General features: G+C 38.0%; 1 protein-coding gene and 1 long non-coding RNA gene across 6 annotated transcripts in view; both read left to right on the forward strand.

Moving 5' to 3' along the window:
- LOC310732916 overlaps positions 1-26,049 on the forward strand; it is a 302,995-nt gene that overhangs the window by 269 nt on the left and 276,677 nt on the right. Inside the window, exon 2 of the long non-coding RNA XR_014535583.1 lies at positions 21-2,274. This is a non-coding gene — a long non-coding RNA (uncharacterized lncRNA). The remainder of the gene's footprint in view (positions 1-20; positions 2,275-26,049) is intronic.
- Positions 7,930-26,049, forward strand: part of slc20a2 (solute carrier family 20 member 2) — a 30,349-nt gene continuing 12,229 nt past the window's right edge. For 3 of the 5 annotated variants that reach the window (XM_083553662.1, XM_083553664.1, XM_083553666.1), the window contains exons 1-4: positions 7,930-8,776; positions 23,360-23,939; positions 24,384-24,524; positions 25,737-25,822. In XM_083553662.1, coding sequence (XP_083409788.1) covers positions 23,648-23,939; positions 24,384-24,524; positions 25,737-25,822 — 519 coding nt within the window. In that variant the 5' untranslated portion in view covers positions 7,930-8,776; positions 23,360-23,647. Of the gene's footprint in view, positions 8,777-19,612; positions 19,797-23,359; positions 23,940-24,383; positions 24,525-25,736; positions 25,823-26,049 lie in introns of those variants that run through there. The other 2 variants (XM_083553663.1, XM_083553665.1) reach the window with 1 other exon arrangement.

Raw genomic sequence — 26,049 nt, forward strand, 5'->3', positions numbered from 1 at the left:
CTCTCCATTTTTCCATCTAGGCCCTGGTTCTCTGTGCTTTCCTCACTTTGTGGGGCATCGCCGCTGTTCTCACTATCCTGTGTCCTGTCTCTGTAGCTTTGGATTTCTAAGTAATCTTCATCGGTTTGTGTCTGTTGTTCAACACTGCTCTTCCTAATGAATTTCACCAATCTATGTTTTGACACATTTCTTGTCTGTGGATTGTATATCAGATAAGCTGGGCTATTTTAACTATACCCCACAAATATTCCCTTTTCACATCTAGGGTCCAATTTCTTTTGATTGTGTTTGTACGCATAGCATTCTGATCCAAAAACCCACATTTTAGAAAGGTCTGGCTTTCTTCCTGTCAACATGAAAAGTGGAGTATTCTTAATTCTGTCATTATAGCATCTGTTTCGAATATGAGTAGCAGTTTGGACAGCATAAGGCCACAGAATCTTTGGTAATCCCTTCTCTATTAGTAGACACCTTCCCATTTCAAAGATGGTTCGCCATTGTCTCTCGGCTGTACCATTTTGATGAGGAGAGTACGGGGATGATGTATCATGTCTTATACCCTTTTTTCGTAAAAGTGACTGAAATGCATTGCCTGTGTATTCTGTACCATTGTCTGATCTTATGCATTTGACTCTACCGTATGGTGCACAGTCTGCAAGGAACTTCTCTGTCGCTAGAGTAGTGTCACTCTTGTTCTTAAGGAATTAAACAGATATTACCCCTGAAAAATCATCTGTAAATGAAATTGCATACTTATATCCATCTTGAGAAATTGGTTCAATGGGACCTGCTAAGTCAGTGTGTACTAACTCTAGGGCCTCGCCAGCTTTTGTGTCAGTTTTCCTATTTCTGCTGTTGATGAACTTTCCCTCAGCACAAACGTTACAGTCTAGTTTGGTATTACCTGTGATTTTCATACCCTCTACCACTTCAGGTAATTTCAACACATCACTAACATTACAATGACCCATGATCTCATGCCATGTTTTAACATTACAAGTTAGATTCACTTTGTCCCTAGACATCATATCAGTAACTGATGTATCAACACAGTGTTTGTTGTCATTTACCGTTTTCAGATAGTACAGTCTCTCATGCTCTTCTATGCGGAACACAGCTCCATCCTTGCTTATCAGTTCATTCTGTCCTTCCTGGAAGATCACCTTGGCACCATCTGTTGTAGCAGCTTGAACGGAGATGATGCTCTGTGGATATGATGGAATGAACAAGGCCTTCTTTAGAGTGATCCTGATGTATTTCCCTTCCACATCCAGCAGTAACACCTCTGCATCGCCCCTCTTTAATGCCACGTTGTTCATCCTGGTCCCGTCCGCCAGCTCCACGTAGTGTGACTTTGGGTCGAAACTCTCATCAAATCTCGTGAAATTGTTCTTCTCTGTTAAGATGTGGGATGTTGCTCCACAGTCTACCATTAGTCCATTTTTCGTAATATTATTTGGAAGGGAAGTTTGACTGATTCTGAAAACAAATGTTTGTTCTTTCTCATGCTCCTCTTCTTTTTCTGCAGCCTGTTTCGCTCCGTCTTTGTGCCCGTCTTTTCTCCGGCGACATGTTTCATCACTGTGTGTTGAACTTCTATGGTAGCTGCACCACTTAGGTACGCCTTTTTGGCGGCAATCACGTGCAACATGACCGCGGTTTCCACATCCATAGCAGGTTACGGATGCTATGTTTACTTTCATCACGTTGTCAGTTTTGGGTTTATCATCAAACTTTTCTGTCTCTTCGTAGCTTCTTAGTTTGCTTTTGAACTGGGTGAAAGTCAATTCTTCACTACTCTGTGTAGTATGGATAGCGAAAGGTTTGTAGGAATCTGGCAGGCCTTTTAGGATCATAGCTATTATCAGTCCGTCACTTATTACTTCTTTTGCGTTTCTTAGGGAAGTCACCGCTTTCTCAGCTCGGATAATGTATTCTGTTATCGTCTCATCAGATTCCTTCTTTAACGAAGTTAGTTCAGTGTATAGGGCGATAATTCTCGGCTTACCCTGACTGGCATAGTGACTTCGAAGTATTTCCAGTGCTTTCCTGCCGTCATCAGTCGCCTCTCGCATCACCAGTGACAAGCTTTTATCGTCGAGAAACTGGATTAGTTCAGCGTAGCACTCCTCATTCTTTTCCTCTTCTATATCCCCTGTAGATAGTATTGTTTCTTTTAAACCCATTAATCTCAGATGACCAAGAAATTTTACTTCCCATAGTTCGTAGTTATTTTCGTCTCCTTCAAAGACTAGCCTCTGCCATCTTCCTCCTGTAACGTTAGCATTGGCACGCCTGGGCCCATAACCTGTTAGGTTTTCATTTCTCTCCGTCATGTTTATGTGCAATATGTTGTTGTCATCCATTAAAGATTACTACAAATATAACTTCTTAAATTTGTTTTATTTTCTGTTTACGTCTCAATGCACTGGTATAACATCAGTGCACGAGGGAGCAGCGCCAGGTTCACCTGACTCAAAATCAAAATAAAAGTCCCATCAATTAACATATGCGCACAATGAACTCTTACACATATTTGGGTATACAACGGTCTCGTAATCTGACATAAAAGAAATATAATAATAATAATAATAATAGTAAACAACATAATATAACACAACTGATGAGAACATAACAACAGAAATATATAAATCTATGATATATAAAGCTGTTTCCTGATTTATAATGATAAGAACTTAAAGCCCGGGACACAAAGAGCTGATGATCGGCCATCGGGGAAGGTCGGGGGCTTAAGTGTCGGTCGGGTTTAGGTTTTTCCGCTCTGTTGGCTCTTGTCGGACGCATCAGCTGTTTTTCTGCTCATTCCGCCCGCGAGAAAGATAATCCGATTGACTAATTATCTTAGCGAATAAGCACACAAAAAACTGAACACGTCTGTTGTCATTTTTTATCTTGTCTTTGTAACTTAGCGGACAAGATTGGAAAAAACGAGTCCGTTTAGAATGATCGCGGCAGGTGAAAACGCTGCCTGTTTTATATTTTTACAGTTCTAGCTTTTTCCGGTTTCCCTGTTTGGATGCTGAATGCAGACTACTGCCACCTGCTGGTATAGGAAAGTTATGTTCTTTCGGATAAGCACAGAAAGTACGCAAGGTTTGGTGTGTTAGATGCGCCTCATTTGCAGTTTTACCTCTACCTCTAGCTCGACTTCTAATCCTCTTCTTCTTTCAGCTGCTCCAATTTAATTAGCCAATAATACTTTGACTAATTGCTCATGTTATTGTCAGTGCTATTTGTGCAGTAGAAGTGAAAGATCTTGGTGAAACAGATCAGACAAATCATGGCTGCTTCTCCAGTTCAGTCCTGTAAAAAATAAAGGTGAAATAAAAGTGCCTGAGAAAACTTATAGGACATTCAGAGTTGCTTATTTTATTTATTTATTTATTTATTTATTTATTTATTTATTTATTTATTTATTTATTTCCGTTAAAGTACATATTGCATATTACAGATGCAGGATGTTTTAATCAGCTTGTTGACTTTGTTTAAATTTCCCTCAGAACTAGTAAAAATAGTAGTTTTCCCAATTGCTCATTTACTTGCAAAGTACAAAGAGCAAAAATGTCACCTTGTGACAGTGACCCTGCAGGTCTTTAGACAACTGATACCTCTTTTTGTGTTCCCAGAAAGCACACAAACAGCTGGTCACTGACCCACCAGTTGGCAATCATGTCCCCATAGCAGTAACTAGACAGGGGACTGGTCTATCTGACATTCTCAGCACTAGCACTCTCACTAGAAATGGGCCTGATGTGATAGATACTGGGCATGGAGTGTTTGTCAGTAGTCAACCTCAATAACAAGTAGAACCATAGCCTGTTCTGACAAAATGGTCCTAATAATAACAGTTGTTGCATAGTCTGTTAAATGAGCTGTTTATGTCATAACATTTGTTGATATAGCTCCATGCAAAGCCCATTATATCAGCTCTATCTCTCTACTACATTAAACAGTAAAGTATCTGTTTACACATTGTTTTCTTCCTGCTGATATTCAAAATGAACTGATTCACATTTGTTTGTACTTGCCAAACCTTAGACATAGGGTCTAAGTATGAGATTTTATCAGCCTGGTAGGGAGACAGTCCTCAAAGACAGAGAATGTGCACCTAGTTTGCACACTTTAACAATGCTTGTGATTTTGTAACGCACACACAAAAAACACACATAACTTCAGAACAACTCTCTGGCATTGTTGTTCCAAACTAGTAGAACATGGGTTCCTGGATGTTGCAATACTAGCCACACAACTTTTTTTAAGATGATATATGTTGACACAAAGCCGTGTGTTCGCTTTCATTCACTTGTTTTTTTAATTACAACTCTTTGTTTTGCAATGGCCACATATGGGTGTCCCCATATATAGTCATTAAGTGTACATTGTGGGATAACTCCTAGAGGTGCTGTGATCAGGATTTTTTGGGCTGATCACTGACCCCTGTTTACTGTATCGACCAATGCCAATCACTGTTAACACATTTTCTATTTTATTTGAAGCCTTTTATTTATATATCTATTTACTAATTTATGCTATGTGATAAATAACATCAAATAGCATAAAGTGTAGTTGTGTTAGGTACCCTAGCTGATGTTTTATTTTACTTGCATTAATGACCTAATTGTTTGTTTTGGTTGCTTTGAGTGTATGAACTTTATTCTTTATACTTTATTCCTCACTAGAGGGCCGCGTCCCGCATTTTGAGAGCCACTGGTGTAGCGTGTAGGACATGAGTCACCTGAGTCACCTCAACTCTTCTTCTTCCACAATAGACTGATGATCAAGGCATATGAATTCCATTATTTTGCTAAATATTTCTCTTGTGCTTCTTACTGTCTTTTAAACATATCTGTTATTGACAGCTGAGTGTGTCACACTTGATGTGCTGAACTGTCCCTCTCTCTCTTAGCACTAGCCAACTTTGAAAACTGCTCATATTCCTTTACCTGAATAAACTTCAAATGTCTGATAGGTTGACAGTGTTTCAGTGTTAAAAGCACTTTTATGCTGGGGTACCACAATCTCTGCCAAAGTAGGCCTTAAGCTTAGAAAAAGTGTCAGAGTCAATGAAAGCCCTTCAAGTTCTTTCTCTGCATGAGATAGCTGCACTAAGCTCCCCCAAGATCTGTACCTCATTGTGAAGTTACAAAGCTTTGTTCCAGTTCCATAGGAACCATCAGCTAAGTCTGATGTTCTGTTCTGGTCCCAAACATTTATGATTATACTGTATGGATAACACACTTGTTTGGGACATGGCCATCCTGCCATAAAAAAAAACACAATCTTTCACAATTTTTGGAAAGTGAAAGCATTTATGAATGTATGGACACATTGCTAAATGGCAAACATTCGCCACGTGTCGGTTTAGCAGTAAACCATGGTAAAAATTTTATATATTAAATAGAATTAACTAGAATTACTAGAATTAACAACAGCCACAGTGCACATCAACACCTTACTGTATATAATACAAACCTTGTACAGACATGTGATCATGGTCCCAAGGAAATGACCTTGCTAGAGCTAGCTGACAGTCCAGAACAAATGTAAATAAAATATTTATAGCTGTTTTCATGGAAGTGTTCGGATCTGTTTCCTGATTTATAATAATTAATGTCATATACTATTTAGGGTGCATTATTGTATTATTATTTAAAATTTTTATTATATAGATATTATAGATTATTATATAAATAGAGAACAAATATAAAAAAAATCTAATTGTTGAAAATCTGTTTACAACAAAAATAAATTAAGTTTATTACATCAATAAAAAATGATATTAAATTAATTCTTAATAAATAATATTTATTTGCTAATTTATTGTGTTCATATTTTAAGATCAACATCCGGGTAAAACATGAATAATCAAAACTCTTTATAAAATAACATAAAACAAAACAAAATAAAACAGGATTATTGAAATGAGAGTTCTTTATAGGACCCCAAAGATTTTATGTGGAACTTGTTATATGTGGTTCTTTAGAAAATTGTTTCAATTGTTACATTACATCATAAATGTTGTGATGTACTTTTACTTGATTTATTAAAATAAAATGTTTAAATATAATTTAATACTCATACAATATACAATTCTTTATATTATTTTATTTATTATTTTCAACATAGTATGTTAGCTAGGTTGTACTGAAGACATTCAAACTATGAAAGAACATTCCTAGATTTATTTCAAGAACTTGAACATTTCAAATTTATCCCTAAGTACAGTCTCCAAAACCATCAAAAGTTATGATGAATAAGACTACCATGAGGGCCTTCTGCCAAAAAAATGAAGACCAAGTGCTTCCTCTGCTGAAGCATGGAAGATGAGGTGTGACTTTTGCTGATTTAGTCCAAATTCAGGGCACACTTAACCAGCACGGCTACCACAACCTTTTGCAGCGAAATGCCATCCCATCTGGTTTGCACTTAGTGGGGCCATAATGCAAAAGTCTTCAGTATTAATGTACAATAATGAAAATAATACAAATAAAAAAGACACTGAAGTATATGGTGTGGCCAAGCTTTTGACTGGTACAATATATTCTTAATGTGAACATGTTTAGAGAGAGAGGTGAGCATATCAAGAAAAGTCTGTCAGGTAGCTGCCATTCTCTAATGCTAAAACAGTGTAATAATGACCTACAAATGATGCTGGTCAACCAGGATCATTTGGAGGCCACAAAGCCTACAACAGTATACATATATAAAAAAAACTTATAAGTAAAAGATACATCATGCAGATGCACTGGGACACATCATCAGTGATGTATCCTGGGGTCTTTGGGTGTTTCGGGTCTTCCAACATCAGACACTCTCACCCTGGCCTGTGACCTAGTAGCGATTACTCATGGTTCTGCCCTCTTAATCCAAAGCCATCATTGTGTAAAAAATGATGCCCGCAACTCTGTCGGCACCTGTGAAAGTGTTTGAGAGGGATCTGGCACAGAGGAAGAGCTGCTAAACAGTGGAGACACTCAGATGGTGTATGGATACCCAATAAAGGGAATTCAAAGGATATTAGCCAGTTTAGAGTCATCTCACTTTTAATTGTTGAAGGCAAGATCGTCATCAGTATCTTGCCACAACAACTAACCAAGTTCCTCCTGAAGAACAATTATATTGATACTTTTGTGCAGAAGGGTGGTTTTCTGGGAGTGCCTGATCACAGCTCATTAGGGAAGCTCGGGAAGGGATAGGAGACCTTACTGTGTTTTGGTTGGACCTTGCTTATGCGTATGGATCCATACCTCACAATCTCATGTTCTCAGCAAAATTGTGGACATAATCCTGGACTATTAAAGCAACTTTAGGATAAAAGTCACGTCTGGGTCAGGTACATCAGACTGGCATCTGCATCATTACTGGCTGTACTATCTCAGTCACTCTTTTTGCCCTCGATGTGAACATGATTGTCTAGTCGGCAGAGGTAGACTGCAGAGGCCCTGGGATGAAATCTGGAGTGCGACAGCCCCCAAATAGAACCTTTATGGGTGACCTAACGGTCACCGCGTCATCTGTCCTGGGTAGTAGGTGGATTCTCCAAGGGTTAGATAAACTCATTAATTGGGCATGGATGAGTTTTAAGCTAAGGTCCTTGGTTCTCAAGAGGGGGAAAGTGGTGGACAAGTTCAGTTTTTTGTTGAATGGAGCCACCATACCACCCACCACCGAGCAACCAGTTAAGAGCCTTGGTAATCTTTTTGATTGTAGCCTCACGGATTCTGCTTCTATCCAGAAAGCGAGGAAGGAGCTAAAGTTTTGGCTAATTAAGGTGTATAAATCAGGTCTTCCAGGGAAGTTGAAGTGGGTTTTGTACACTTTCTACCACTAATAATGCATTGACAGTAGAATCATAATTTATCCAATAATCATGTTGAGTACAGTGACCAAAAGAATGATGCAATGGGCCAGAAACTTAAAGGTCATATTAACCTTGCTTTGACTGACCAGCAAAGATGCAGTTCTTCTCTAATGCTCCTAATGAGCAGACCCCGGATGTAAGGTTAAGGTTATGTGGAAACGATCGCCACATCACCACAAAATAAATAAATAAACAACCCTTTTAAAATGTCTTTCACAACAAAAAGCACAAAGCATCACTTCGCACTGACTCATCACCATGCAGTCGGATGGCACCTAAACGTGAATCATCGAAAATCTGCGCGCGCACCGGTGGGTTCTGAGTGTGAGACGTACATGCGCCTGCACGTGAACTCCGTCCCAAAACCTCACGTGTTACGTAACATTAGAGCAATAGCTAATACTTCGCTGGCACCGTAACGGCGGAGTCACGTTTGAACGCAACGTTTATAATATGTGTGCACAATAAGGAAACAATGCAATCACAAAGAAAGAATGGTCTATAACACAAACAATGGAGGATAAAACGGATAGAACAAACTAAAAATGATAACGATCTAAACTGTTTTGGACACGTTCTCCCACTGCACGAGGATTACGCATTTACGGCGATTCCGCCTTCCGTTCCCAGTGTATTTTCCTTCTTAGCTCTCAGCCCTCCCTCCTTCCTCTCTCTCCTCCTCCTCTATCCTCCAGCTCCATAAACGCCCGGATGCAAACCTGCAGCGCCAGTCAGGACAACATGGTTGCTTGACTGAGCACTGTAATAGAGGCGCGTGCTGGAATCTCAGCGGGTTTGCTGCTACACAAATCGTGATCTTCCCTTTATCTCCAGCGTCCTTTCATTTTGATTAGTAGGTGGCGAACCATTTTCGGACAACACTTCCGTTCCTGGGTAAGTAGCAGTCGATTCGGGTGTTGTTCGATCGGCGGTAAATAAAAACCCAATCTGGTTTGAAATTCACCAAAAGTCATGATGTCTTATTAATCTGTTTTGCTTTGAGACCACGGGAAGCCGTGGACTGCTCCAGTGTGTCTTTGGGTTCGACTGCGTGCCCAGGAGCCGTGAAACAACGTGAGGACGAGCGTGTCAGAACAGCCTCGTGTGATTTCGTGATTTCTGCCAAAAACACAATTTAGTCAGACAGCATTTTCGTAATTGGGATTTCCACGTGAATTAGATGTAGTAGAAGTGAATTAGGGGGATATTTTAGGACATTAGGTTTGGACGGGAGTCCTGGGTCCACGCTGCGCTGGTCGGCGGAGCGCGCGCGCGCGCGCGCACACACACACACGCACGCGCACACTCAATGTTGATGTTTATAGTCGGGAAAAAGATATTATTGACCGAGACACTAAGCACAAATGATCTCTTCTGGTTCCAGGTGCCCTTAAAGCAGTTTAAAGAAGTTTGAACAGAACATGGTTCTTCCCTTCTCCAGTGTAGAGTTGGTAGACCACCCGCCATTGTCCACGCTAGCTACAATAATCATCTGCGCTAGACCCCGAAACAAAAAAAATCTATTTCGACAGAAAGTTTGGTTGAAAAAGGTTTAAACGAAACACTTTCCGTACTGCACTGGGTGCAACATGTTCACCCTTCATAACGACATGGTTTTCCACGTGAGACATGCAGGATACATGCTTCCCATAGCTGTTCCAGTCCCGTGCGAGAAACAGTATTCATCTCCTCAGGTCTCAAAAAGAGCAACAGGCTGTAGAACGAAATTCAACACACAAATACTGGAATGCTACTTAAAGCCAACATGTCAGAGCTTGAGAAGCTTCGTTACACTCCACACAAAAGAATTCCTCTACCCAGCCTCTCCTCTATTGTGAATAAAGTTTGGACCACTCCAGAGCTTGATTTCTAATAAATGATGAGACAAAGTTTTCCACAATATGGATTGTGAGTCATTGGCCACAGAGCCATTACTCCAGCCTCTGCACTTTCCATAATACTCTGGCTATCCTTTGAATTCCAGTGCCCTCTCCTTCACTCCACAGCTTTGTGTGTATCCCTGACAACACTGTTCTGTCAGTGCGGTTTTCCCCCCACAGGCCAAGCTGCACATTTTGCCACACTGGAAGACTGGTAATTCATTGATAGTAGCGTTCTGGTAAATACAGTGTATTTTTTATACTTTCTGAAGCACAAGAACATCAGAGGAATTGCAATTTATAGAAACATTATGTGAGCGAGAATTTGTGTTGCCATGATTTATTTTCGAACCACAAATATTATGGTTAAAATGACTCTAAACATAGAAAAATTCCTTAAAAGGCTGAGAATATGTGGCTTAATTATTTTCCGGTGATTAACTACTCTCGCAGGACCAGACATGATCTATTAAGATTATACACTGGTGAGAAATTTGTGTTGTACTAGGCAACAAACTATTTTTTTCTTCTTCCCTACAGTACACCAGTGCCTTATGTTGTCAACACAATGTAAGGGCAGTGATTTAAAAGTGAACATGTAAACATGGAAACCAGAAATGCTGAAAAGTTGCCAGTAGTAACTCTTTTCTACTGGAAGGTGTGCCATGGATTAGTTGTGCAAATTTCTCCATCATTCATGTCAAGATTTTCCACCATCATGCAAACGGTATCATATTCATAAATCTACGCATTCTAAATTTGCATTTCTTGCCTTGGTATCATGGGTAAATATGAAAATAATGCAAACCGTCAATTGAGCAGACATAAGAGTCACAGAATTGTCTAGATTAATATTTCTGGCTAGAACCAGCAGTTTAAGTTTTATATATATATATATATCTTATTTTAACCTACAGTTTCATGTTCATATTGCTGTTTATCTTGATCATGCATTGTTTTTCCCCAAGATGTAAGTACCAAAATGCTCTTCAGGCATTTTGTTTTAATGTATGCAGTTTACTTTGTGTTAAACACAACCTCATGGAGGACTATGGGTAATATTCTGAATCCTGGTGTGCTCTACCGTCTAATACAAAATCTTTGTAGAACACAAGGTGAACATGTATTTTTGTGTGACGTTGGAGAAAAGTTTACTGGTAGATATGTCTACAGAGGATATTGTCTCTCTGGAGGATAAAAGTTTCCAGTGTCCAGGAAACTGGGGCTAGATTTAGATTGTGCTCGTTTTCAGTAAGTTTTTTTTTTTTTTTTGGAAGATTGTCTTCATATATGTATTATCCTTAGTGATTACATCAGGCTCTGTGAAACTATTGATGGAAAGGCAACCTTAATTGAATTCCCTATGCATTTTAGGTGCAAAAGATAATGTGTATTTTGTGTATTGCCTAGAAAATACCAATAACCTAGGAAGAATATGCAGAAGAGCTACAGTATAAGTAAATTTAATGAGACACCTGTGTAACCATGTGTCTTTTTGCCTGGTAATGCGATCAAAAGCACTGTAGCTGTTCAGATCTGTAGCTACCTTAATATTAAAAGTTAACTGATATCATGTCACTTATTTTGGATGGTTTACTTTTTATAAATTGTGTCTGATAACTGCAGCTAACTGTGCTTGTAACGCTGAGGTTTCTGGGTGGCTAAAATTAGCAAAGTGATCCAAGCTATCATAGCAAAGGCTGTGACATTAAGCAGGTGAAATAACATGGGCTCAAACATTGGGATGTTAATCTTATAAAACCAAATTTGTTCACAAATGGATGCTTTTGTGTTTATTATAGAGCAAATGAAATCATTCCAGTGTTGTAGTTCCAGTTCATGCCTACTTTTTCTGTGCTTATTATGGCCACAATATTAATTCAAATTAATTGTTTTCACTAAATAATGTAAAATATAATACAGTATGTAACACTGACATGTTTTGAGAATGTAATGTATGGCAATTTTCTTTAAAATGTCTTTTAACTAATGGATGACCGTGTACAGTCTTCTTGGTAAGGATTTTCTTTAATTTTATCATAAGGTGGTGACAATAGTCTTAGTATATTAATGTCAAGCTTTTATAGTAATCTTTATAGCTGGATAGATGTGAATTATTATTATTTTGTGAAAGAGCAAGGAAAGTCTACATGTAACATATTTGCCTAACAAAACAAGCAAATATTTAATATATATTAAATAAAATATAAAAAAAAAAGAAATCAAAATGTAAAAATTAGTTCTACTGTAGTTATAATTATTTTATATTTATTTATTTATTTATTTTCTTTCTTAGTTTAGACAGTGAACAGTGATATGCCAGCATTTTCAGTACAGCATAAAACGAAAAAAATCATAGAATAGTATTTAATCATAGAATAATGACAGTGGTTCTATTTTTTTTTTTTCTCACTATAAGTCACTTGGCTCAGGAAGTTTACATGTAACTACTGACATTTGAATGTGTAATAGTTAATAATTTGTACATTATGTTTGTAGAACAATACTGGAACGGCAAGAGTATGTGCTCACAATATAAGATACTTATGTACAATAAACCCTGCTTTTAGAACTTGACAGACAACCACATAACGATACTCGACTTAAACAAAACCATTACTTGGTATGATTGTTTCGTCCTATGAGAATCTGCCCTGCATTTTACAACAACCTGTAGCTGTTTACTTCTTCAGATTTATTACAAATGCATGCATTGTTTAAACTTTGATAGCATGGTGTTTGGTAAGGAAATAATCTGCTTTTGTGATGACAGGTGGCATGTGCAAGTATATTTTCTGTAAACCTTAAGCTAATGCTTAGAACTTTCAAGCACACTTCATTTTGTGTCTGTATAGCACAATTATCATGGTGAGGCAACCAAGTGCTCATCTATAAATATCAAATTGCCTCTAGGAACTTGATTAGAGCAAGGGTGATAGGTGGGCTTGAGCGGTGTAGTCTGTGGTGTTATAGTGTATTTTTTTGGCTGTGTGTGAATGTGTTTGTGTGCATGTGTTCCTGGTCGAGTATATGTATTACAGTCAAGAGGTAAGTATGTGCATGGACAGCTGGCTGGGTTTTCCTTTAGATAGTCTATGACAGGACTATTTCCAGCGCCCATGGGTCATGTTGCCGCCAGAGAAGATAACACCCTGATAGCACAGTAACTGGCAAATATACTGAGCTATAGAGCATTGCAACAGCTAATCATTGTTAAGGGAAAAACTTTTGCCCCCAGTCTTTATTTCTTTCATTTTTTTAAACGATGTAAATCCATATACAGGTACATCTCAAATTAGAATATCATTAATTTTTTAGTAATTTAATACAAAAAGTGAAACTCGTACATTAAATAGATTAATCTCACACACACACACACTGATATATTTAAAGTGTTTATTTCCTTTAATTTTGATGATTTTGGCTCACATTTAACAAAAATCCACCAATTTTGTATCTCCAAAAATGTGAATACTTCATAAGACCAATAGAAAAATAATTTTTTGTGAATTGTTGGCCTTTTGGAAAGAATGTTCATTTACTGTATATGTACTCTACTTGGTAGGGGCTCCTTTTACTTTAATTACTGCCTTAATTCAGCGTGGCATGGAGGTGATCAATCTGTGGCACTGCTGAGGGGGTATAGAAGCCCAGGTTTCTTTGATGGAGGCCTTTAGCTCATTTGCATTTTTTGGTCTCTTGTTTCTCATTTTCCTCTTGACAATACTCCATAGATTCTCTATGAGCTTCAGGTCGGGTGAGTTTGCTGACCTGTCAAGCACACCAACACCATGGTCATTTGGTGCTTTCGGCAGTGTGGGCAGGTGCCAAATCCTGCTGGAAAATAAAATCAGCATCTCAAAGCTTGTTAGCAGAAAACCTCCTGGTAGATATCTGTGCTGACCTTGGTCCTGATAAAATACAGTGGACCAACACCAGCAGATGACATGACTTCCCAAACCACTACTGACTGTGCAAACTTTACACTGGACCTCAAGCAACTTGGATTCCGTGCCCCTCTTCTTCCAGACTCTGGGACCTTGATTTCTAAATGGAATGCAAAATTTTATTTTATTTCATTTGAAAAGACGACTTTGGCCCATTGAGCAACAGTCCAGTCCTTTTTGTTCTTTGCCGAAGTAAGACACCTCTGACGTTGTCTGTGGTTCAGGAGTGGCTTGACAAAAGTAACATAAAAGTTGTAGCCCATGGATACGTCTGTGTGCGGTGGCTCTTGAAGCACTGACTCCAGTGCAGTCCACTCTTTGTGAATCTCCCCTAAATTCTTGAATGGGCTTCGTTTCACCTTTTTCAACCACATTTTTTTCCTTCTATTCAACTTTCCATTAATGTGCTTGGATACAGCACTCTGTAAACAGCAGCTTCTTTAGCGATGACCTTTTGATTTACCCTACATGTGCAGGGTGTCAATGGTCGTCTTCTGGACAACTGTGAAGTTAGCAGTCTTCCCACATGATTGTGTAGCCTGAACCAGACTGAGACACCATTTAAAGGCTCAGGCAACCTTTGCAGGTGTTTGGGTTGAATTAGCTGATTGGAGTGTGACACCACAAGTCTCCAATATTGAACTTTTTCACAATATTCAAATTTTCTGAGATACAGAATTTTGGGTTTTCATTAGCTGTAAACCATAATCATCAGAATTAGAAGAAAAACTAATTCTAAACTAACTGAAATATATAATCTGTGTGAGATGAATCTATATAATATACAGGTTTTGCATTGAATTACTAAAATTAATCAGTTTTTTAATGATATACTACTTCATTGAGATGTACTTGTATATTCAATGGAGGCAGAAATCTGACCAAAGATTCAGAACAGTTTGGCTAAACTGTTTATTAATTGAATGGGTGATTTTTATGGATTATGAATGGCTATTAAATCTTGATCTTTGACCAAATGTTCTCCTTGTACTGTGGCTACAAAAATAAAGTGAAGACCATACAAAGGGGAAAAGGGTCAGGAAAGAGATTGCCCAAGCAAGAACACTGACAAGACTGATCACAATGTTCATTGCTGAGGAGATTTGAGTGGTGTGAAAGCTGATGCCAAACTTGCTTTGCTGCTTGCAAGGTAATTCATTTACATAGAAGGTTTTTCTTTAATGCATTAGCCAATGTTATTCTGGGTTTTCTGGGCATTTGTCTGTTGGGTAATGTATAAATTATGATCAATTCATATTAAGGACATGATTTATCTCTATATAGATTAGAGATTGAGGTGATTTTAGTGTCTGGTGCTTATTTGTATCAGAACTCTTCACCCAGCGTTCTGGATCTGGTGTTCCACTGCACTCTGTGCATATTGGCGTGGCTTTAGAGAGATGTCTAAGTGTGATGTGATTCCATCAGTGACCAAGTCTGGGAAAAATTAGCAGAATCGCACAACATGGGTTTCTAGGGATTTTGGAGCATAGTTTTAATGTCAGCATGACCGCTTTGAACAGGTTTACTGACAAACATGTAGTTCTACACTGCAGAGAAATTCAATATCCCCTGTAGGGAAGAATGATGTTCAGGTTGATGTTGAAGCCAGGAAGTGACTAACTCGCTTCTCTTTATAGACACTACCTCACTTCATTCAGGATAATGAGTGGTGATGGAGATGCTCTAGGTTCAGAAAGTAATCTTGGTGCCCTAAGGAAAATGATAACCAAGGTGTCGGCAATTAAAAAAAAATCTTGCATTAAATTATGTAGTTATAATAACACCTGCTTTATATATTTGGCTTTGGATGCCCGTAAGCAGGAATGTGATATGATGCATAACTTTAAGTTCTCTCTCTCTCTCTCTCTCTCTCTCTGTTTTGTTGGTGCTGTGGAGTACTGTTTAAATCAGATTAATTCTGAATCTTGAACTTGGACGGTGAGACAGAAGTGTCACATTCATGTTATGTTAAAAGCTGAATCTGTCATACTGGTGACACTTCACCAAATGTGAGGTTTGTGGGCGGTGCATTTTAGCCTAAGGAGAAAATCTATTGTAGGCTCATGTCACAAAGAGGTTTGATAGAGGATGCAGTGGGTTGTGTAGATTGTGATTTTCCATTCCAGTTCATAACCAGCCCTTTTCAAACTCTGCCTGCTTTATTGCAATTTGTTAGGAGTTTCACACTTGTGCTCCAGTCAGCACTCATCCCATGGTTCGTCAGTTGTTCCACAGCCATGTGTAGCTTCCAGTTAGTTACTGTATTGCATATGCAGACAGCTTATGCATGATATGATATATAAATTTGTCAACAATTCTCTTTAACAAATATGGCATACTGTAATGCACAGAATTTGTATTAAAGTCTGAAAGAGGCTTAATACCATGCTCCTGTTTGGTCATCCTTTTTATTGTGAAGCCAGTAATGAGAAGCCATGCTGACATGCTGAACAAAATGACAAATGGGCCAGTGCTCAGTTTAGAGTGACGAGCTTAACTGGAACTGGTGACCACTCCATTCGACAGGGACACCTGTTATTACATGACTACGGTTTGTTAGACCCAGAGGTCATGTGACGTTTAACGTTGAAACGCGAAGCTGTTAAGTTTGTCTTTCTTGATGCCTCTCAATCAAAGGAAGTTCAATTTGATAAACTTTGTCTTTTTGTCAACAAACCTCCTCTATATACATTCTTGCTTGCTGTTTTTCTTTTGTTTTGGAGGGGATGCTCTTAAGCACTCACATTTTGTGCCTATAGTAGATACCGTTTACCTACAATGGTGCATGTAGTGTACCTATAACACTTTATAGTCATAATTGTTGATTTGTGTCTAATCTTTAATATCTTTATAAAGATTTACTATATCCACATTTATGAAAAGATGAGTGCCACCCCAGCAAATCAAGTTACAGATTACCACCTATGTTTTGATAATGTACAGATGACGGTTACAACAACTGAAACAATTCCCCGAGTAACTAGAGTAAGTCGATTACAACAAATCAACAAGGCAAATTATTTGCCTTGATGCTTCATTTAGGAAATTTGCACACTGTGTTTCCCCGCGGAGCATTATTACTGACTCACCACCCACTAAACTCGGGAGTGCGCTGGACAGGTAAACACGGAAGACACTGCAGAATAAAAAAAAAATGGAGGAACTGTAAGTAAACAAGGAGGAGCAGATTTAGATGGAAGCCTGCCGAAGTTTTCCTTCCTCGCGATTCCGACTTTATTTCTGCACTAGAAATGTTGGATGTTTACGAGAAATAGTCAGTAAATGGGTTTCATTTTCACAAATATCCTAGTATGTAATTTCAACAATAAAATGTAATTTTCTTCCTAAAAAAACAAATAACGTGTTCATTTTAAGAGACCCGTCTTATCTCTTGTATATCTAGTATTGCTCTTTAATTAAGAAAAAATACGACTAATCCGATTAATCATTGGAATAATAGGTAGAATACTCGATTACTAAAATAGTTTATAGCTGCCGTCCTAATCTGACACAAGCTTGATCAAAAGCGAGGTACATGGAATCATAGTGGAGTAAAGGTTATGAGAACCAAAAAAAAAAAGTTTGCTCAGGCTATATGAATGGCCACAGTAAATTCCTTTCTCTGATTTATTTGAATTATAGTGTCACTAAATCATGTTTTTGGCAAGGAATTATAAAACCTGATTTGACTTCTCTACAGTGTTGCTGCTGCCAGAATTAAAGCGCTTCGATGTACCTTTGCTTTTTTTGTTTACCTTTCACAAGGTGCACTTTCAGTGTATGAAAGTAGGACAGAGCAGTAGGGAGTAGAAAGGACCTTTTTTGTTTTCCCCTGAAGGGAAAGGATGTTTTTGCAAGGAGATTCAATGAAAATGCATTAAGCAAGGTCATGCTGTTCAGTACACCTGATGTGCTCTTAAACAAGTGAAACACATATTCTTGGACTTTTTGACAAAGGAGATTCAATGCAGTCGACTTTAGAATTTTTCTCTGGCAGGAATATTTGCCAGTGTTGCATTACTGGTTGTACATTGATGGACAAGGCTGGTTCTGAATGTTAGTGTGCAACTTGTGAAACTAAGATGATGTAATAAAGAAACCTTTCCTCTAGTGTTCCTCCCAGTTTGGTTACCTGCCAATTCCCACCATCATCCATCAGTTGCCAATTGGGGATGTTGAAAGTCAACACATGAAATCATCAGTTGTTTACTGTATAAATAAGATCAAAAACAAATGGTTTATTCCGGATGTTGTGCGTTCTGATCGATTACATCTCTGTACTAAATTTGTATGGAGGTTACTTTACTGAAATAGAGTTTTACATTTGTACTGACAAAGGGGGTTCATTTGTAGCTGTGTTTTAATAAGAAAAAAAAAAATCCTAAGTAAGTTCCAGGAGCAATACTCACTACTGCTTTTTGAGGTGTAGTGTTAATTGTTGGCGCTCTCACGTTACTATCTCTACTGTGAAACAGGCAGCTCAGTTGAAAGGACGAGTCAGAGCTAAAATAGCTGATGATCACAAGATGTGCCTTTTGTAAACCCTGACAAATCCATGTGAGGGGAGTAGCTGAGCCAGGCAGCCTTCCCACACCATATTTGGGGCACTTCTGTAGATGACATCTCTGGGTAATACAATTGGTTTTGAAACTTCTAATATGATTTGGTGAATACAGAACTCTTTTCTGGATAGAAGCTTCATAGAATGTTCTTGGCCCTACCTCCGGCACATGTGCTCTTTCAGTCATAGCCAATGAATCAATGTGAAAGGTATGACCCTGAATCAATGTGACAGTGTCTGATGGACTGTCACTAGCATTGTTGCTTTGACAGCTAGTGTCACAGAACCACTGTGATTGCTGCAGGCATCCCCAGCTGCGTCAGAGAGCAGAACCTTGTTTCTTCAGGTTTTGCGGTTTTGGATCGAATGCAATGCATGAAATTGCGTAGACTTCATGCTCTGATATGGGCAGTGAGCGTAATCTGTTGAAGAGGTAGTCGTCCAAGTTTATGTCCCAACAGTTGTTTTGATTTGAAGTAGTGGGCAGTGAAGGAGGGGGCACGTGATAATGATATCATCCCCGTGAAAGGAACAATTGTTCCACGTTTGGAAAGAGAATGCCAATCGTTTGTTATACTGGTATAACAAACGAATGTGTAATGAATCCGATGTAACTTGAACTTGTTAGAAGTTTAATGTTTTTGGTGCATATTTTTGATGTAATGCAATTGTGCAATTGTTTAATGGTTCTCGTTTGTGCTTTGGATTTATTTTGCATTTAATTCCACACCAATAATGCCACCATGGTGCTAATCTGAATAATCGGTCATGCCGTAAGAGTTATTTCATAATGCTCATGTTTGCTCATTGTGCTGTGAAGGGGGTGTGGGGTACTCTCTCTTGTGCCCATGAGAGATCGGGCATTTCCTAATGGATACAAACTCCTTTATTAGTTATTGTTCTGCCGTGGTCCGTCTTAAGAGAGACATAATGCGACTGTAGCAGTGTCAGCACTGTAAACACCACTGAATGTCCTTGGTGTGCCGACATGCCTTTCCTGCTTTGGAAATTTGCATTCCCCCACCTCCCCTATACCAATAGCTTCTGTCATTGGTTTATTCACCCCTATCACGCTTTCTACCCATTCAGAATTGTCCAGTCGGTGAAGCTGGCTGCTTTAAGCGCAACAGGATTGGCCAGCCTGCTCTTGCCGGTGCTTTCATTTAAGAAGCAGTCTAGACTGCAGTGACAGGCATTTCACGAGGAGGGAGCTGCAGGATCACGCGTCACATCTAACTCTCAACCTCACGATTTTCTGTTCATTTTGTCAAAGTGCGTTTTCTCCTCCCTCTCTCTCTCTCTCTCTCTCTCTCTCTCTGCTGGACACTTAATCCTTTTTTTTTTTTTTTTTATCTGAACACCCTCATGCTTTGTCATTCTACTCTTTAGTACATCATGTAATTTTCTGCATTCTTTCCAGGTCATATTTATTCTGTCCATCATTCAGTCTGTCATTTTCAAACCCATTATCCTTCCATCGCTCCTATTTCTAAAAGATTCATTTAATACTGCATAGAGTGAAGGTGAGTAGAGCGAATCAGAGTTTACTGCAGTCGGTGCGGCAGTTTTTCCTCAGTCTCTTCGCACTTACCCTTTTCCTTTTTTTTTTTTTTTACATCCGTTGTTTCCCCTGTAAAGCAACAAGTACTGTTTTGCCTTCTGGATGTGGGTGAACATATGAAAGAAAAAAAAAAAGGAAGGAGCATGTGTGGTTTTGTAATTGTGTTTGTGTATCATGCAGAGTTTGAGTATCACTCTTATTAAAAGCTACACTGGTTTATGTTCGAGCAAAGTGAGTGGACATTTCTAATGAGTAAAATTACAGTAATCTTTATTTTTAATTGGCTTTGGCTCTCCAACTGTATCTGGCTACATTTGGTAGCTTTATGATTTCCTTCCAATATCAGAGAGCATGGAAATCAGACACTACCTGTACCTAACTAAATCTGCACAGCGTATAACCAGTTTCAGTAGTTTCATGGTCATAAAGGCAGTTATTTGCATGTATATGTGTACATCTTTATGATTTGAGCGCAATGATTGTGTAAAATGTAGTAACTCACATGCAGTTAGATGTAGGAGTGAAGGACCCATACGATGTCTCTTGATGCAGTGCACTCTGATTTTGTCTCAATATAATCTCAAATCTGGGATAACATTTATGTACTTTAAAAACATTAGCCTCTTGACAGGTTTCAGCGTGATTAGCAGAAGTAATCTTGGCTCTTCAGTTGCACTTCAGAGTACAAAAACAACAAGGTAAAACATACCTTTTTATTAAATCTAAGTGTATATATTTCCTTTACTGCTATATCTGTTTGATAAATCTGTTGATCATGCTGAATAATGCAGTTCAATGCTAGTAAATCTGGACTAGAGAGCTGGTAACGCCCGGGCATTGTGCCCTGAAAAGATCATTGTACCATTGTGACAGGACATTGTGTACTCAACGGTATAGGCTACTCGTGGCTTGGTTATTTTGCGCACTGCATTGTATGTTTATGAATTAGCAGTTTTGATGACTCTGCGATACGACCGTGGGAATGTCAACCAACTATCTGATCCTTTTTGAGAATGTTTGGTGTCAACCAGCCATGTGATGTTTATAAGAGCTCACCTGACTTCTGCACACGAAATGTTAATTCCTAGAGAATGTCTTAGCCTGTCTTTTACCCACTTTACATTTAATTCCCTTTAAACAAAAGGTTTAGTGTGTCACAAGAATGTGCTATACTTCCTGACTGAATTAACTAAAGTAGAAAGTAATTATAGCTGCATTCAGTGCACATATCTTTGAGGATTTTTCGGAAAATTTGTAGCGCCGAATTCCAAGAATGATCCCCTGTGATGACTGGAACTTGGTACAGTGATTGTTCTGCTTGTTGATCTTTTTTTATTTATTTTTTTTTTTTTATACCTATTAAGATCAAATTGACATGACTTGTAATGGTAATGAAACAGAGCTTGCTACAGATAATTTTGTATATGGAAATTATATTTTAATTTGTAACATTTTAAGTATGATTTTACTATATGATTGTTTTTGGACTTCATTTATACACATGTAAAATGATTTTGTGGAGGCATTTGAAATATTTTTTTAAATACCTTGACAGTATCAGTATGGGTTATATAAAATGTGTTGTTAATAGTCCCAAATCTCTCAATTTGAAGTGATGCGTGGAGGAGATGCTGCATAGTACAGTTGCTGTACTATGATGTTGGTGTTCCTACCAATAGCAATTCCATAGTACCTTTCATTCATGGGGTACTGCATTTAGTGTTTTACATTTTGTGTTTCGCATGAAATATTCCGGAAGGAGAGTATTGCATATTGTACGAGAAGAAGGAGAAGCAGTGTGAGCTGTTTGCCATCTGTGGTGAAAGTGTAAGCATCGGACTGTCACCTGCACTCTACTGTCATCTCCCTCATTGGCAAGTCACTCCATATTTGTGTAATCAGGGTTGTTGTGTGACTGGATATGGCCACGTTTAGCAACTAGTGGTCACTTGTTGCTGACCCCAGCCCTTATTTAAAATGATTTGTTTCTGTTTGCTTGGTTGCTGTGGGTGGCTGCATTTGTGAAAGTTGTTTTTTGTATTGCTCCAAAGTCGCCCATAGGGTTTGGATTTGGTGATTCACCCAAACCATTCATTACACCCTGTGTATGGAAATCTTGTCAACTTTTTTGGCTTGCAAGCTACTTTAAAAATACCAAAGTTAAAAGGATGGTTAAATAAGAAAAACACAATGCTAAAAGGTGTTTTATATATATAAAAAAATGTCTATGTTCTATGTTGAGTTTGGTTTTACTAATATTGAACGTACATTTGCATAAAGCATGCAGATTTGTCTATGCCCATGTTGATTAGAGTATTAAAAACTTTGTTTATTTAAGGTACATTTAGAACAGAAAGAAATGTGCAAATAAGTTGCGATTAATCACAAGTTAGCACATGACAATCACGTGATAAATCATGATTAAATATTTTTATTGATTGACAGCACATATATATGGTTAGGAGGAAGAAATACAAAAATAAAATTGCTTTTATTACGTGAACATCAGCAAGTAACATTTTTTTAACAATTTCAAATTATCTTCATTTCTTTCATGTAATGTAATAGATATAAACACACACAGTATATGTTGGATTCAGTATGATCATTACTTTATTCTGATGACTTGCACTCAATGGACTTCCAAATGATCATCAGTCATGATCGAATGGTATTTGGACTTTATAATCTTCAATTTATCTATTTGAAGGCATTACAATGTATATAAACAACCAGTGTTGGATGTAGACTTGGATCAAACCTGATTTAATAACAATTAACAAAGACAAAAAAATTATAATGTATTGCTCAAGCTTTGTGTATATTTTGATCACGGTGCTAAAAACATATTTCAGCATCCTGAGTGACCCAATTATTATTAGATACAAAAACCGTAAACCTAATTTATTTTTCTATAATACTGCAGTCCTGATTTCCAGAAACGTGGTCATGCCAAAGCGGAATGGTGTATTTACAAACCCCCCCCATGTTCCAGCATCTGTGACCCAATAGTAATCTAATCCTGTTGAAAACAGCAAAGCAGGAAGCCGTTTTATTGCAAGTGGGTATTGTGTACTGACTTGCCTCAGTTTTGCTTAGGCTGGAGCATGACTAGTCATACTGCTGGGGCAGTGTGCGGAGTTTGAATGGCAGCCCTGAATCCCAGCTGCGAATCTAACCTGACGTGCAACTTTCGTACATTCCCCCTTTGTTAATGGCAAATCTCCATAAAGGATCTTACATTCACATGTGAATATGCTTGTGGTGTGTTAAATGTTTTAACAGAAGTTCAGTTTTGCTTGAAAGAGACATTTTTAATACATTTGCTGTAAGGTATGTACTAATTGTCAGTCATTTAAGATAATTGTCATTTGAAATTTGTCTCCCTTCTCTCCCCCTTCACTTGTTTCTCTGGCTTTTCTGGCCTTTTGCTCTCCTGCAGTGTTATCTATGTAATGCTTGTTCTTGCACCAATAGCAGGAGAGTACTCTGCAATAATTTTTTTCCCATTTATTGTTTTGACAGCTGAGGACTTCTTGGTGTACGGAACACGAAGAGAGCCAAACAATGGAATGCCCTCTCCTGCCTGCATTGCTCACAGCTTCAGAGACTTCAGAGGTTAAACGGCTTAGTTAGCAGTGTACCTCTCCTCCTAGAACACGCGCAGCCGAGGGAGGAAGAAGAAGAAGAAGAGCAAAAAAGCAGAGGGATTTTTTTTTTCCCCCCGTTAAAAACGCAGCACCTTATTTTTGTTTCGTTTAGTGCTCCAGAGTTGCTTTCCTTTTGTTTGAGTTTAATTTAAGTACTGGCACCATGACGGATTTATCACCGTACCTATGGATGGTAGTAATTGGCTTCATCATCGCCTTCATCTTGGCATTTTCAGTGGGAGCCAACGATGTCGCAAACTCGTTTGGCACGGCAGTTGGCTCAGGGGTGGTCACGTTGCGCCAGGCCTGTATCCTAGCCTCAATTTTTGAAACGCTGGGCTCCATACTTCTTGGTGCAAAAGTGGGTGAGACTATTCGGAAAGGGATTATAGATGTCAACTTGTACAATGACACCATACCCATACTGATGGCAGGCGAGGTCAGCGCCATGGTCGGTAAGTTATGGTTTGATTTTAGCTACATTTATGACAGCCTAAGATTAGGAATTGGGTTTAAATATAAAAATGTAAAGCAAACTCTTAATAATTTTTTAATTTCAATTGTGGACTGCCAACACACTGTGGTAGAGTACACATATGGTTGCATGTTGTTTGAGGGCTGTCTGATACTCCGTTTATATGCCAAGTTCCTGAATGGGGTCTTTATTTTCTCCGAAAATGCAGTCTAACAGATCCAGGAATTAAAGTGTTAGAAGGGAATGTGTTAAGGACTACACAGCTTGATTCTTTCTTGTTTGTTTTCCTTACTGAGTTTCTTCTTTCAGTGTTTAAACATTTGTAATAGTGTCTGTATGGGGTATAACCTGAGAAACAAGAGGGAAAGCATGCGACTGAGAGACTCCCTGCTTGAGTTTCATGTATCACTTTTTTTTTTCTCAGGGTCTGCGGTTTGGCAACTCATTGCCTCATTCCTCAAGTTGCCCATTTCTGGTACCCATTGTATAGTGGGATCTACTATCGGCTTTTCCATGATAGCCATCGGCACCAAAGGAGTGCAGTGGATGCAGCTGGTCAAAATTGGTATGTTTCAAACTGACCAACTAGAAAATTAAATAAAAACATTAACCACTATATATTGGTCATTTTCGCATAAATAAAGCTGCAACAACAAATCGATGATAATCGATAATGAAATTTGTTGTCAACGTTAACGATAGTTGGCCTGCTCAAGCTACGGCTTAGCGTGACCGTACGATAACACACAAAAAATGAACTGTACTTTATGTAAAGTTTATGTAATTTACGTTATGTAAAGCGGGGCTTGTGTGGTATGAAAGTACCACTGTTATGCATAAGCACACGAAAAGAAAACACACTGTCACGAAAGGCGAAACATCAGCTCGGTAAACAGGTTGCGCAATCAGCTCGCTCGCAACATAGTGATGGATTCAATTAAACCGGTGCGAACAAACACTACATCTAAAAGCAGCAAATAGCAGCAGAAAAATAATCAGATTTTAAGTCACTGTTGTGGTTTTCAGTAAATGCTTATGCATCTGTACACCAATGTATTATTATTATTATTATTATTATTATTATTATAGGCCTGTTTGCTTGCTGCGTTTAATAGCATTTGTCTACTACAACAGTAACTTATCTGTTTTTAAACGTGATTTACTCCGGCATATATTATACAAAATTTTGCATTAATTATATATTCTAGATGCTTACATCTTCACAAATAAACAAAATGTCTATTTTTTTAAACAAATTTTCAAATCAATGTTGTCTTATATTTTATATAGATTTGTTTTAAGCATGGTTGTCAACTTGCCATCTGCAAAATACAATATAAATGTTGATTTACACGAATTGCTCCACCTTCCATAGTCAAATGCTGTTTTTATTTTTTATCTTTTTTTTTTTTAATTATGTTTTGGGTTTTTTTCACAGAAAGAAACAACCCAGCATGAGTGAATTTGTTCAAGAGAAATCCCCCATGCACTCCCAAACAAGCAGCCACTATAAGCTTTAAAATGTCTAAATGGGAGAGAGTTTATATTAATATGTGGCTTTTGCATTTTTTTAAAGTACACTTTTATACATAAATACCCTGAATTAGGGGTTTATTTAATAATAATTATAATAAGCAAACATAAATATTTAATAACTTTTTAAAAATCCGATTAATTGATAGATTGATAGATAGATAAAAATATAATAATTAGGTGCAGCCCTAAGCATATTCAATTCTTGCTATGTAATAACTAAAATCAATTCTGTCTGCTACAGTTGCCTCCTGGTTCATCTCTCCTCTGCTGTCAGGCCTCATGTCTGGCCTACTCTTCTATATCATCAGATTTCTCATTCTTAATAAAGTAAGTTTGAAGTCACAAATTCTCAGAAGGTTCTCTATGCTGTAGATGCCTGTCTACATATTTTTTATGTTTGTAACATAATTGTATGTAGCCAAATACTTTAGTCAGACTGTTTAAGCATGTTTGAGCAACAGATAGTTGGACAGTCTACTTTTCTAATATTGCAACATTCTCATAGTTTGCATTTTTTCCAGACATACCCTTGTTTAGAAAAAAGAAAAAAAAAA

The sequence above is a fragment of the Silurus aristotelis genome (assembly GCF_946808225.1).
Source record: "Silurus aristotelis genome assembly, chromosome: 11".
NCBI classification, from domain to species: domain Eukaryota; kingdom Metazoa; phylum Chordata; class Actinopteri; order Siluriformes; family Siluridae; genus Silurus; species Silurus aristotelis.